The sequence below is a fragment of the Felis catus genome, chromosome E3, assembly GCF_018350175.1.
Source record: "Felis catus isolate Fca126 chromosome E3, F.catus_Fca126_mat1.0, whole genome shotgun sequence".
Taxonomy (NCBI): domain Eukaryota; kingdom Metazoa; phylum Chordata; class Mammalia; order Carnivora; family Felidae; genus Felis; species Felis catus.
In genome coordinates, this window is record NC_058383.1 from 32,536,480 (window position 1) to 32,550,595 (window position 14,116).

The following is a 14,116-nucleotide window of genomic DNA, read 5'->3' on the forward strand; positions in this document are numbered from 1 at the left end:
AATACTTCCAATATTTCACCATCAGATCTGTTTTAGGGTTTTTGTAGATATTCTTTATCAAATTAAGGATGTTACCTCCCTATTCCAAGTTTGCCAGGAATTTGGTTTTTAATCATCAACAGGTATTTTGTCAAATCCGACCTCTATTGTGAGTTAACAATGATTCTTGTCCTGACAAATTACATTCGCTGATTTTTTTTATTGTTGAACCAACCTGGCAGCATTGCTGTGACAAACTCAACTTTTATAGATTATTGGACTCGGCTTACTAGTGTCTTGTTTAGGATATCTGTGTCTGTTTTGTGGGTAAAAGTGGACTGTAGGTTTCCATTCCTGTAAAATGTTAAAATTGACTTTGTATCAGAATTGTGCTAGATTGTAGTATCTAGTCTCATAAAATGAACTCAAGTATTTCCTCTTTTTTTATTCTTTGGAAGAGTTTAACACCGGTGTTGTTTCTTTCTTCGGTGTTTTTAAAACTCACCACTGAATCCATCCATCCAGGTCAAGTTATACACACTTGTTAGCATGGCTGCCTGGGACAAGTTCCATAAATGGCAGATTCTTCATGACAGAGCATAAGGTAGATTGTTCTTATCAGATAAAGCCACAAACAAATTTGCCATATTGGTCTACAAAATGCTATGTTCATGGGGTCTTCACTTTTCAACTTCTATCACTAGCATTTTATTTTTCTTTTTAGTCACTTGATGAGTTTCAGCACACACATTAAGAGGTAGTAACAACAGGGATGCCTGGGTGGCTCAGTCGATTAAGCGGCCGATGTCGGCTCAGGTCATGATCTGGCAGTTTCGTGGGTTCTAGCCCCGTGTGCGGCTCTGTGCACTGACTGTGCAGAGCCTGCTTAAGATCCTCTCTCTTGCTCTCTCTCTCTCTGCCCCTACCCTGCTCACACTCTCTCTCTCAAAATAATTTTTAAAAAATTGAAAAGAAAAAAAGAAGTGGTAACAACAAAGACTCGATGAAATGGGACTCCTGCCTTCATAAACTAAATAAATGCTTTCTTCATAGCAGCTTCCTGGCTCAAAACTAAAATGAATATTAGGAATATTAGGAATGTTAGGGTTTCTTCCGAGGAGTCAAAACTGCATGTAAATTCCCAAATACCAAGAATCTACTGCAAATGGTGTAGATTTGGGATGCTTCTCCTTCTTTTGCTGCCTCCTTGGGTATGTGCAGTTCTCTGGAGAAAGGGTGTTGTTCTTCAAATAATGGCCATCCTTTATTTATTTTTGGTTATATATTTTTCTCTTTTTATTTTATTTATTTATTTATTTTTTCAACATTTATTTATTTTTGGGACAGAGAGAGGCAGAGCATGAACGGGGGAGGGGCAGAGAGAGAGGGAGACACAGAATCGGAAACAGGCTCCAGGCTCTGAGCCATCAGCCCAGAGCCCGACGCGGGGCTCGAACTCACGGACCGCGAGATCGTGACCTGGCTGAAGTCGGACGCTTAACCGACTGCACCACCCAGGCGCCCCTATTTTTCTCTTTTTAAAAGCTGGAGTATAATTTAACATATAAAAGTAAAACCTGAGGACATTTTAAGGAGTTAATGTTAAGAATAAATAAATAGTATTATAAAGCTCCAAAACTGTTCAAAATCACCAAAGAAAAGAATTCACTAAAATGCCCCTCCCCCCATCATCTATCTAGGCTGGAATCAGTAATCGTGTTTCTTTGTTAAACCTAATGATTTCTTCCCTACCAGCCCCAAATCTTTTAGACTAGATCAGGGGTTCCAGGTCTTGGATGCTTTTTTTTTTTTTTTTAAGTTTATTCATTTTTGAGAGATAGAGACAGAGCATGAGCAGGGCAGAGAGAGAGAGAGAGAGAGAGAGAGAGAGAGAGAGACAGAGACAGAGACAGAGACAGAGAGAGACACGGAATCCAAAGCAGGATCCAGGCTCTGAGCTGTCAGTACAGAGCTCAATGCAGGGCTCGAACTCATGAACTGTGAGATCATGACCTGAGCTGAAGTCGGATGCTTAACTGACTGAGCCACCCAGGCTCCCCTTGGATGTTTTTTTTAGACAAGGAAGTTAGTCTGTTCACTCTAATTTGAAGTTGCCATGACACTGCTTTCAACCTCTAAGAAACTAATAATTTCAGGCACTTCTTCTCCACTCTTACTTTCCTAGCCTTAGTCTTCTCTGTAATTTTTGTAAGCCACTGTTTCACAGGACCTTGACTTTTCCGTGTGTAGAACAAAAACCACAGGAGTGATCAAGTGACCACACTGGTCCCCATACCAAAGCTGGAACACAGCATAACGGAAAACCCAATCCCCTAGTCAATTCTAAACTTGACTTAGTATTGTTTTTCTTTTTAAGTAAACCCTACTCCCAATGTGGAACTCGAACCCACTACCCAGCGATCAAAAGTCACATGTTCTACCGACTGAGCCATTCAGGTGCCCATATTTAGTAAAAACCACCATGTAAAACAACAATGATAAAAGTCCTGGATAACCAATTCCATTCCTTCACAACAGACAAGAATGAATGTGAACATTTAAGCTGTTTTACGCTTGAGAAACATAGGTTTACAAGCATCTACTTAGTTAAGTATGCATTTTTATAGAAACGCCTACCTTTCAGAAACAGCATCATGTTTCCTTGATAAATTAATCTTTTCACTCGCATTTTGTGAAGGGTTAGCAGGTTCAGAGTTCACCGAAGTCTTTCTTTTATCTGGACTACTGACTGACTCTGGGCTCTTATCCAAATTCGTCTCTGAATTTGTAACCTGTTAATTGGGTGAGGGGAAAGCACTGAAAGGGAGTGGAGTGTTACCACTTGTATTCTTCCACACACAACTACTAGGTAAACTTTCACCTGGAAAATGTTCTCAAGTATTCCCGAATACATATGGCAAAACATACGTTAAGTTATACGTATTTCGATGGCTAATGACAATGATTGCAGTTTCTCTGCCAAAATGAATTTGAAAAATACTTCTAGGAAATAAAAATGATAGTAACAAATGAACTTGTTAGCTTGCGTGGAAAAGAAAAATAAATACCTAAGTACTTATACAACATTTTATTCCTATCAGACTATGTTATAGGAACTCAGAAACATTAAACTTTAATAAGCAAATTTTTACTTTCATTATACTTCTAATAATAAGTCAAAACCAGAAATAAATCAAATTTCCAACTTGTTCTTCCAGTTGGTGAGTTTTGTTTAAAACTTGGAAGCTGAAGTACTTAGTACATGCTTTGGTTGAGAACTTACAGTATTTTTTTTTTAAGTTTATTTATTTTGAGGGTGGGGGAGAGAGAGGGGCAGAGAGAGAGAGAACTTGCTGACAGCGCAGAGTTTGATGTGGGGCTCAAACTCATAAGCCGTGAGATCATGACCTGAGCTGGAGTTGGACACTTAAGTCGACTGAGCTAGCCAGGTGCCCTGAGAACTTGCAGTACTTAAAATATCTGTGTTAGTTGGGGCCCCTGGGTGGGTCGGTGGGTTAAGCATCAGACTCCTGATTTTGGCTCAGGGCATGATCTTACTGTTTTGTGGGTTCAAGCCCCATGTCAGCCTCTGTGCTGACAACTCAGGGCCTGGAGCCTGCTTCGGGTTCTGTGTCTCCCTCTCTCTCTGCCCCTTCCCTGCTCATGCTCTATCTCTCTCTCTCTCAAAAAGAAATAAACATAAAAAAATATTTAAAAAAAAAAAGGACAAGAAAATTTTGTCAATCGTTTGTCAACACATTCAACAACTTAGATAAAATGGTCACATTCCTTGTGAAGGTAACTTACAAAACTGACACGAGATCAAAGAGAAAAATGTGAATTGCCCCATACCTATTAAAGAGTTGCATTTCGAGAAAAAGTCTCTCTATAAAAAAAGCTCTCGCCCAGACAGTCTTCAGAGATGGATTCTATCAAACATTTAAGGCAGTAACAAAAATTTTACCACAAACTTCCAGGGAACAGGGGTAGGAATGCCTCCCAATTCATTTACTGAGGCTAGCTACCATAAATACGATACCAAAGAAAATAAAGACACTACAAGGAAAAAACTCAGTGAACGTACATTGAAGATTAGATTCAAATTTTATATAAAAAATATAAACAGATGCCAAACTCCAATGATACCCTTGCTGAAATATTTTGGAAATACATTCTGCTACAAAACACGTTAGTATTTAAGAATGCACCAAATATAAAGATGGCTTAGGAGATGAATGGATTGACAGATATATGACAAAAAATAGTAAAGGTAGAATTTAGATGCCGTGTATACAAGTGTTCACTGTTACATTTTTTCAACTTTGCTGTAGTGTGTGTTTTAAATTCTTTATCATGATAAAATGGTGGGGATGGGAGCAGTCTAGGTAATCACAAATCACCTCTCCACTCACTTTATTTTCCTTTATTTTTTACCTCTCCACTCACTTGATGAAAGAAATGTAAGTGGCATTTGGAGGATACTCTGCAGACTATCTTCTCCAGAGACAGCATCATAGGAACATTCCAAAAACAAATGTATTGTCTTTAAAGCCGACATTTCCTTTCTTAAAATCCAACTACCTGTAATGTGAGTCAGTGAGGTAATTAAAACTCCTATATGTTTATACCAACCTTACAGGCCGTGTTATTGGTTAATACATTTGGTTCCAAGCAATTCTTTTGAGTTTGCAATACTGTTTTAATGCGTCTTTGAAGTTTGGATATTTTCGCCTAGAAGAGAAAGAGAAAAACAAATATGAAACCAGAGTACTAAATAATATATAGAGATGAAGGGAAAACTATGTATTTGCCAAAGCAGTCTTCTAACACTTAGGTAGCCACCCAAGTAAATGAGAAATTCTTATATAAGCAAAGATTTAAATCATGTTTGATGCTGATATACCATTTAAGAATGGAAGATAAAAACCCCAAACTTCTAACTGAGCCACAGCAACACTAATGTCGGTACCAACACCAATCAGCAAGTAACCTTAGAAAAGTAGAACCAAACAAAACCCCCGAGACAGTTTGAAACAGGCTGTAGGAGCTCTAATACAGAATATGTTTTGAATTAAAAAAAAAACAAAAACAACTGCCTATGTATTAGGTCAATCGACACAGAATTACTGACAACAGAATAGCACAGAATAATATTTCTAAAAGTATCTCACAAGGGCCACTATTGCTAATAGATTCTATCGCCTCTGGTATAGTACATAATGCTTGTGGTCAAGGATCAGACTTGGGTCTGCTTTATTGTTTCCGTTTCCTAACAGGTAAAATATCACTACATTCCACTTCCAAATTAAATCAGATGAAATTAGAAACTTACGAAGAGTTCATCAGCTACTGCTTCATGTTTATTCCTGCACTGTGTCCTCCCAATGCGTTCGGTCAGTTCTTTCAGTTTGTTATCAAATAGTTTGTAATTTACACTATAGATCTCCTGTCGAATCAAATGTTTGACCTAGAATTAAAAAAAAAAAAAAAACCCAAACACCCCATGTTTCAAGTTGAAAAACAATTTTATTTTCTACCCCTTCAAAACATCTTTGTTCTTTTTTGGATTTACTGTAACCAATAAAATATACTTTTTTTTTCATATTTTTATGTTTCTATGTATATGACTGTATGCGTAAGTTTTATAGAAGTTCGAATATCAAATTCAGCAAGACACACCATCTATGGAGATGTTAGAAAAAATTAAATGTTGTCTCCCAGTGCTAATTTTAGTTTCCTGTAGTTTCAGCTGAATTCCATAATATATATTAAAGGAAAGGTAAAAGCCTATATCCCATTTATATATATATTTTTAAATTTTTTTTAACGTTTATTCATTTTTGAGAGACAGAGCAAGAGAGCGTGAGCAGGGGAGGGGCGAGAGAGAGGGAGACACAGAATCCCAGGCGGGCTGCAGGCTCCGAGCTGTCAGCCCAGAGCCTGATGTGGGGCTCACGAACTGTGAGATCGTGACCTGAGCCGAAGTCGGACGCTTAACTGACTGAGCCACTCAGGCGCCCCCCCATTTATATTTTTTAATAAGCATAACTGAAACCTGTATTCCATAAAAAGGATCTCTACCTATCTGAAAACCAGAGCCCAATGAACATGGCTGGTTGGTCTGTAGTAAATCTGAAGCAGATTATGGAAGTCTGAGCCTTGGCCCAGTCATTAACAAGCTGCATGACCTTTGGGAAGTCACAATATCTCTCGGCTTCATTTTCTTTGTCCACATAGGGGTAGATAATACAATGCTGAACAAATGATCCTCATAGGATTTTTATAATACGAAAGGTTAATATGTGAAAGAGCTCCATAACATAGAAAACAGTGAATTGGCATAAAGGAAATAAATATGCAACATAATCCACTTTACTTGCATAGGTTTTTTTAGGGGGTGACTTTCCTATTGTTAAAACTGAAAGAGGCCAGAACAATTAGGTAGTGACTAATGCCGTTTGGCATAAAACATGCTATCCTAACAGTCTGTAGTAGCTATCACACGAAACATTAATGCATTTCGTTGTCTGGCTGTTTTTTAGAAAACAGGCTGGCCTATTTTCAGGGAGTATAATTAATCTCAATGCCCACGGCTATGAAAAGCTCTGTCGAGCCATATATTCAGAAACATCCACTGTACCTTTTTGAACCTGTAAACTCCTGTAAGCCACTTTCCTAACACAGTAAGTAGTCTCTCTTAATAACAAGACCTGTCATGATACACTTAAGGTATTTATTGGTAATATTTGTATTTTTCCCCATAAATTCTTGTTTCTTGGTGTCTGAAATTAGAACACAAAGCTTCTATGTTAACTCTTTTATACTGGTATCACCTGGATGATTTCTCATATTCAGCAATTTTATTTGATTATTCCTAAGGTTCTTCCTTCACATTTCCAACCGTTCTTACTCTTCAACATTATCATCTACTTGATTTTTTCTGTAATGCTTAACATTTCTTCAGTGGTTTTCTCAATATTAGGCACGACTGTCATTTTCACTTTCAAACTTTTAAGTATTTGATTAAACTAGTAAGTGCTCAAAATAAGTATATTATATAAATAAGTGCTCAGAAAAACATACTATTTTTTACTGTCGGGTGTTACCTGTTACCCATGTGTGATTTTTATGGGTTACTGCATACTTGCCAGTTCAATGGCTGGGGTCAATATGTAAAGCTCATACTGAGATGAATCCTGGAGAAACTCTCTAAATGTTTTGAATATGGAAATAGCGTTTTGCTAACAAGTGGAGGCCACACAGTATTTGCAAACCTTCCCTGGTGACGAAGAACCATTATGGGACATTTGTTAACATCACAGGTTCCTAGGCCCTACACTGAATTCACCAACACAGAACTTCCTGGAAAAAGGCCTGGAAAGCTGTATAATTAACAGGCACCACGAGTAATTCTCAGGTAAGTGTGAGAAAAAAGGAGCCTCAAACAACAGTCTTCAACTATTAGTGAGCCCAGTAAAAACCACAATTTAACCAAGCAAGTATTCCTGGTGATTCAGATGGAGGCCTACTCTTAAAACTTGGTTATTTAAAAGGACTAACTGCCCACCTATGGGTGATTACTCTTGGTTAGAGCGGACATTTGTTCTCATTTAGTGGTGATGTTCCTGAAGAACGAGGAAGATGTAATAACCTCCACCAAATACCTCATAAATGTCTTGTGCTGATGGTAATGTGTCCAAAATTATGGTATCAGATGCAAATCCTAGGTACAATTTGCAGATGGCAAAGTAGCCTAGAGCTTGGAGAAAGACTGGCAATTATGCATTTCCAATCTGCCCCAACTTCCTAGGATGAGGAACTCCACTTATCTATGGGTAGATGAATAACTTGGACTTTAGAAGAAAAACCCCTCCACTTCAATAATTTAATTGAAATCAGTGAGGCCAAGATCCTTACAGAATCTCAAGAGAGAAGAGTCAACAGCTCTGGGACTCTCTCAGGGAAGAACGATGTCAGAATGGTAGGACCTATTCTACTGGGAATCAAACAAGAAAAATAAATAGGTATGGTTTAGAGAGTTAACTGTTTGAACAGGAATTAAAATATCAAGGGATGGAAAGCTAGCTGTTTAGAGATAGGTAAAAAGATAGTAATTAGTTGAAACCCAAGATATTTCCGAAGAATGTACAAGAAAACTTTTGGCGGGGGGGGGGGGGGGGGGGGGGCTGACAAAACAAAATAGACTGCATTCCTTAAACCTCACTTGGAAGGACCATTTTCTGTGTCAACTCAGACCATGTATTTTGTGAGACAGATAACAATAATGAATGAAAATTGTAATCTTCCCCTGCCAGTGAAACCAAAATGATACAAAGATTAAATTTTGTCTTTATATGTCCCTATCAGAACTTATTTCTAGGGGCACCTGGGTGGCTCAGTCAGTTGAGTGTCCGACTTCGGCTGAGGTCACGTTCTCACACCTCTTGAGTTCGAACCCCGTGTCAGGCTCTGTGCTGACAGCTTAGGGTCTGGAGCCTGCTTCGGATTCTGTGTCTGCCTCTCTCTCTGCCCCTCCTACACTCTCTCTCAAAAAAAAACGAAAACAAAAAAAACCCATTAAAAAAAAAAAAAGAACTTCTTTCTAAATTCAGCTACTAATCACCGAAGTAAGACACAGCTGGAATCCACAACCTTTTTCGTAAGCTAGATCTATGCTTACCATAATTTTGCTACCCCCCTCCTGCAAATAATAGAGTTATGTACATATTAGAGTTTCCTTTGGTCTTCCTGGAAGAAAAGACTAGGAGGAAAGGGAAAAACTGCTGATTGGCTTTCATGCTGGTTCTGCATGAGTTTTTCAATAAGGTTTCCATTTATTTATTATGTGAATATATATTCATATAATACATAACCATATAACTGTAATGATCTCTTTTAGAAAACAGTAGTGCTTTTGTTCCTGAAACAGCAGGATAGTTTGGCTTGGGGCTTTGTGGTCCATTATAGTTGACAGACATTAATCTACCATATAATGACTTTTGGGTGAACAATTCCAGTGGTAGCAAAACAGTAAAATATGATTGTTATAATAGGTCCTGTAATGAGGACCTTTTTTATTAAAATTAAAGCTCATTACACTTAAACTCAGAGTTGATCAGACGTAGGAAACTGTAGTACAATGAAATAAAATGGGGCAAAAATGAAAGCAAAACGTGCACTTGATGATGCTATACAGCAAATGGTCCGACAATGCAACATTTCTGTGTAAACCTGGAAATCAGGGCAAGTAAAACTGAATGCAACTGGACTTTATGATGGAGACTTCTGGGCTGTCAGAGTCTATGAAGTGGTCAACTGTGACAAGGTATACCAACAGCTGTAGCTGCAGATCAGAGGACCCCATAACCAGGACAAAAGAGATCCAGCAAAGCTGAAGGTCATGCAGTGTCTTTCAAGGAAATTTAAATGTAATATGACTAAAAAGGCCATTCTCTTTCTACTACAGCACTCTACCTCCATGTGATTCTCCAGGTTGCTCTGCATAGGGCTAGGTTCGATTCATTAGAGATGGTAAAGTAAACAATGATCTTTTCCCTGATACCTCCATCTGTTGATTCCGTCTTCACACACCACCTTTGCACCAAGTGAAAGTCACCTGTACTATACATCATTGTGGAGATCAAGTAACTTTTACCATTTTTTATTAATCAGAAGTTTCTGAAGCAAACATATATGCCCTGATATTTTACCTGTTCCAGCAATGCTGTTTGCTTTTCCAGAGCTACACAAATATTTTCATCAATTTGCTCTGAAGTTTTCATGCGCTTAACATGTTCTTTTTTTTCTGAAAACATCCTCTTCTTTTGATTATGGCCTTGGGGAAATGGAAAGATCAGAGGTAAAAACATTCCTTCTAAGGAAAGAAACAGGGGAATTCTCTAATCTAGTGACCAAAATGTGACCAAGGCAGCATTTTTTAGCAAATGTAATTGCATAAAAACTTCCGACAAACTAATCCCCCCCAAAAAATGATTGTCTTAGGTTTTTACGTAGGGTTCTGGTCTCAGATGCACTTTCCCTTCAACCTTATTTAGTGCCTATTTAACACCAACAAAAACTGAATTATAGCATTTAATCCTCTAGTTACTTAAGTGGTCTTACAGTATTTTTATAAAGTTACTTAGGCAGTCTGACCTATTTTAATATGTGATACTATTATTATTTTTAATTTTAAATCCATCTTGTTTAATCATCACTACGAAGCCTAGACAAGAACACAAAATTTCTCCTGCGAAATCAGTTTTTTCTTATATTTCATTAACCTACAAAAACATTCTACTTCTAACGAAATTTACTTTTGCTATTTGATTTGGTAGCTCTAGAACATCACTGGTTAATTATTTGACGTTTCTCTGTCACTCTATGCACACACATGTATATGCTCATGTGTATATACCCTTATTACCTATCAGCTTATACTTGGCATATGATTTCCAGGTCAATTCTATGGAAAGAAATGAGTTCACCAATGATTAAAAAAACGCACTCTTTCAACTAGCCTCCTTATTAACCTAATAAATAAATCTTCAAAATAAGAAAAGATGTAGGGGTGCCTGGGTGGCTCAGTCAAATGAGCATCCAACTTCGACTCAGGTCATGATCTCACAGTTCATGAGTTCAAGCCCCACGTTGGGCTCTGTGCTGACAACTCGGAGCCTGGAGCCTGCTTTGGATTCTGTGTCTCTCTTTCTCCCTCTGCCCCTACCCCACTCGTGCTGTCTCTCAAAAATAAATAAACATTAAAAAAAATTAAAAAAAAAAAAAGAGATGTAGATGAAATAAACCAAACAACTGCCTTAAACCACCTTTTGATTTCTATGTACTCTTAAGGGAAAGGGACTGATTCCTTCTTTGCCAGAATTTATTTTCCTTTGGGTATGGAGAATACTATTTCCCCCTCCTCACCCTAAATGGTTCAGAAACAAGATACTCTAAAACAATTATTATCATTATTTACTCTTTCTCTTGACTATATGTAGTCTACTGTTTCTACATCTGAGGCTAAAAAAATCCCCCAAAAGGAAAATGACTCATTTCTCCAAAAGATGCTTAAGTATGCACTTACTGTTATTACTATCTGTGTCGAGTGCTGATGGCCACGTTGAGTCTGCATTGTCATAATTTGAAACGCTGGAATGACCGGTTCTACAGGATTCTTCACTTTTCAAGATGTCAGCAGGACAGTTACTGGAGATGACTGAATTCACCAACTTAGGTATTTTATCAAAAGGCACAAAATGGGTATCTGAACTTAAAATGTCACTTTGTCTTTTATCACTTTGTCTTTTATCATGTGACTCGGAAATGGAGTTCGTTTCTAAATGGGAAACGATCTTATCGATTCTCTTATCATCCAAGGTGTTTACTGTAGATTTTGGTGTTGGAACCATACCACTGCATAAACTGGACAGACAACAAATGGATTTCAGATCACAATCCTCTTCACGTTGTTCAAAATAGGACCTTGTTACCTCTGTCTGACATTCAAAATGATTTTTAGAAGTGTTTTGTGAATCTTTTGTCTCTTGTGTAAAGGGTTTCCCAGAAGATTCTATTGTTTTACTTGGCTTTTGGGAAGGGCACACAACTTGTTCTTGAGTGTATTCTGATCTTGTTTCTGAATCAACAGTTTCTAATGGTTTCATTACATTCTGAGACAAAACTTTACTTTTCACCGAGCATACTGAATTTTTATTAGAGTCCAGCAAGGAAGCAGCATTTTCAGACTGTCCATATATGCTCCTTACGACACTGGTATTTGAATTCTGATTACCACTTGACATATTATTCCCACTTGCTGTTTTCAGTGCTTCGACATTCTTTGACTTATTCAGGATTTCTACTTGCTTCCGGCAACTTGCAGGCATTGTTTTTTTGGCTTTTAGTATCTTCCGCTTACTTCTATCTGGACTTACCATCTTTTATATCCTAGAATTTAAAATACCATATTTAAGTACTTCTCTCTAATAGACAAAAGCTTATTTATCTGCAGTACTAAAATTAGGGTCAGACTATCTCTGAAGAGTCAGGTAATTTTCTTGAAAATTACATCCATTTCCATCTGTCATTAAAATGTACAAGTAATTTTAATTTTAGTCTATAAATCTAAACTATGTAAAACCCAGATTTCATATTGCCAGTAAGCCTCTACTTTATACTAAGTCTGATAATTTTATCCGGCCACTTTTTGTGGTATTACCTCACTGCTGTAACCATTCAAGTCTGGTGTCAACAATCCAAACAGGCCATACTTTACATAATCTAAAGACTGAACTGCATTTCTTCATAAAAACAAAACTCAATGTTTTGCAAAGAATTTTGGATTTTCTCCACATAATGGCACCTTCTTAAAGCCTTCCTAATGTTCAAATTTCCAAAATAAATGGTACTGCAGAAGTAATTCCCAGTAGGAGTATAAAATAAATGCTAAAGATACACAACGTGATGCCAGTTCAAACAAAGCCAATTTAGGTTTTGTAATAATAATTTCTCATAATTTAAGAAAAATCTCCGTAAGAGAGAAAAATATCTTCGTGTTTCTCAGTATCTATATCAAGTCTGATCTAAACTGCAGGTAGGTAAATGGCTTAAAGGAAAGAACTCTGCCAAGTGACAATCAAAGGCGTAATAAAAGCAAAAGAATATAGATACATATAATATATATGGGCATGGTAGACCAGTTATCTAGCAAACTATAGAGAACTTATTAAACTGAAAGAATCTAAGACTTTTTAAGGCACAAAGGACACAGTCAAAACTACCTAAGTAATTTTGTCATTTGTAACTATATTCTTACCTGAAGCTTTTATCCTTTTTATTCACTATTTCATATGATCACGAACAGATCCAGGATTTGTGAGACCTGAAGGTTGAGGTGAATAGTTATTTAATAGCAAGAAAAAAAAAATCAGAACAAATTGAAATAAAAAAAAAAACCTGTCATGTATAAATAAACATCACAAAATCCAGAAAAAATAGCACACTTTCATTAATCAAGGGCCTGATACAATATAGGATCCTGTTTTGCCTCTATGACTGAATATCTGCCTCTTAGTGAACATATTTTTTGCAGAATTTCCCATAGAAAGAATGATCAAACCAAGGCTTTCTTCCAGCATGGTTATTTTTTTTTTTAATGTTTATTTACTTTAGAGAGAGAACACAAGCAGGGGATGGGCAGAGAGAGGGAAACACAGAATCTGAAGCAGGCTCCAGGCTCTGAGCTGTCAGCATAGAGTCCGACATGGGGCTTGAACCCACGAACTGTGAGATCATGACCTCACCTGAAGTCAGACACTTAACCGACTGAGCCATGCAGGCGCCCCTATGGTGAAGTTTTAATTGAACATGCTGTTATTTTTTTTTTTTTTTTAACAAAGAGAGAAGTTCTTTTGATTGGAAATCCATGAGAGCTATATCCTCTATTTACATTTTTAAACATGAGGTAACTGGGAAGTCTTCCTGACTACCTTCTGGCTTCATAAATTTCAATTTGTGGCTTCTTTACTCCTCATATATTTCAGGTGCCAGGCACTGAAGACCACATTCCCATCACGATCAGGCCAACACTCAACATACCTACACTCAAAAGTGACTATGAACCACAAATGTATTCTATTAAACCCACGCTAAGGATATCCTTAATCACAATCTGCCTGAAGCTGTTCTACTGCCAGGTGACACAGAGGTAAGGGGAAATGAAGATGAAGAGAGACAGTAGTCTTACATGATTACAGCATCTTATTTTTTAAAATCTTACAAAAACTTCCAACCATGTGAATACACTGCCATGGTCCTTTCTCATGGCCTTTAGAGAAGGCCGAAAATAGTGAAAAGCCCTGAAAACTTTGGGGGAAATATGCCCCTCCATATGATGCATCCAAAAGGCATGTAATATCCATTAATTATGAAATACAACAATTTGAAAGTACTGAATATTTTGGGGGTGTCTGGCTGGCTCAGTCAGAAGAGCATGTGACTCTTGATCTCAGGGTTGTGAGTTTAAGCCCCACCCTGGGTGCAGGGATTACTTAAAAAATACTGAATACCTTTGAACCACACACCACTCATTCAATCAAGTACTACCAGTAACTTTCATTTACTTAAGTTTCCCTAT

General features: G+C 37.4%; 1 protein-coding gene across 3 annotated transcripts in view; it reads right to left on the reverse strand.

Moving 5' to 3' along the window:
• ATF7IP2 (activating transcription factor 7 interacting protein 2) overlaps window positions 1–14,116 on the reverse strand; it is a 60,083-nt gene that overhangs the window by 34,680 nt on the left and 11,287 nt on the right. For 2 of the 3 annotated variants that reach the window (XM_023246204.2, XM_019820970.3), the window contains exons 2-7: window positions 12,797–12,862; window positions 11,066–11,928; window positions 9,690–9,814; window positions 5,312–5,446; window positions 4,612–4,710; window positions 2,617–2,771 (exon numbers count right to left, since the gene is read on the reverse strand). In XM_023246204.2, the coding sequence (XP_023101972.2) occupies window positions 2,617–2,771; window positions 4,612–4,710; window positions 5,312–5,446; window positions 9,690–9,814; window positions 11,066–11,918 (1,367 nt within the window). In that variant the 5' untranslated portion in view covers window positions 11,919–11,928; window positions 12,797–12,862. Of the gene's footprint in view, window positions 1–2,616; window positions 2,772–4,611; window positions 4,711–5,311; window positions 5,447–9,689; window positions 9,815–11,065; window positions 11,929–12,796; window positions 12,863–14,116 lie in introns of those variants that run through there. The other variant, XM_023246205.2, reaches the window with a different exon arrangement.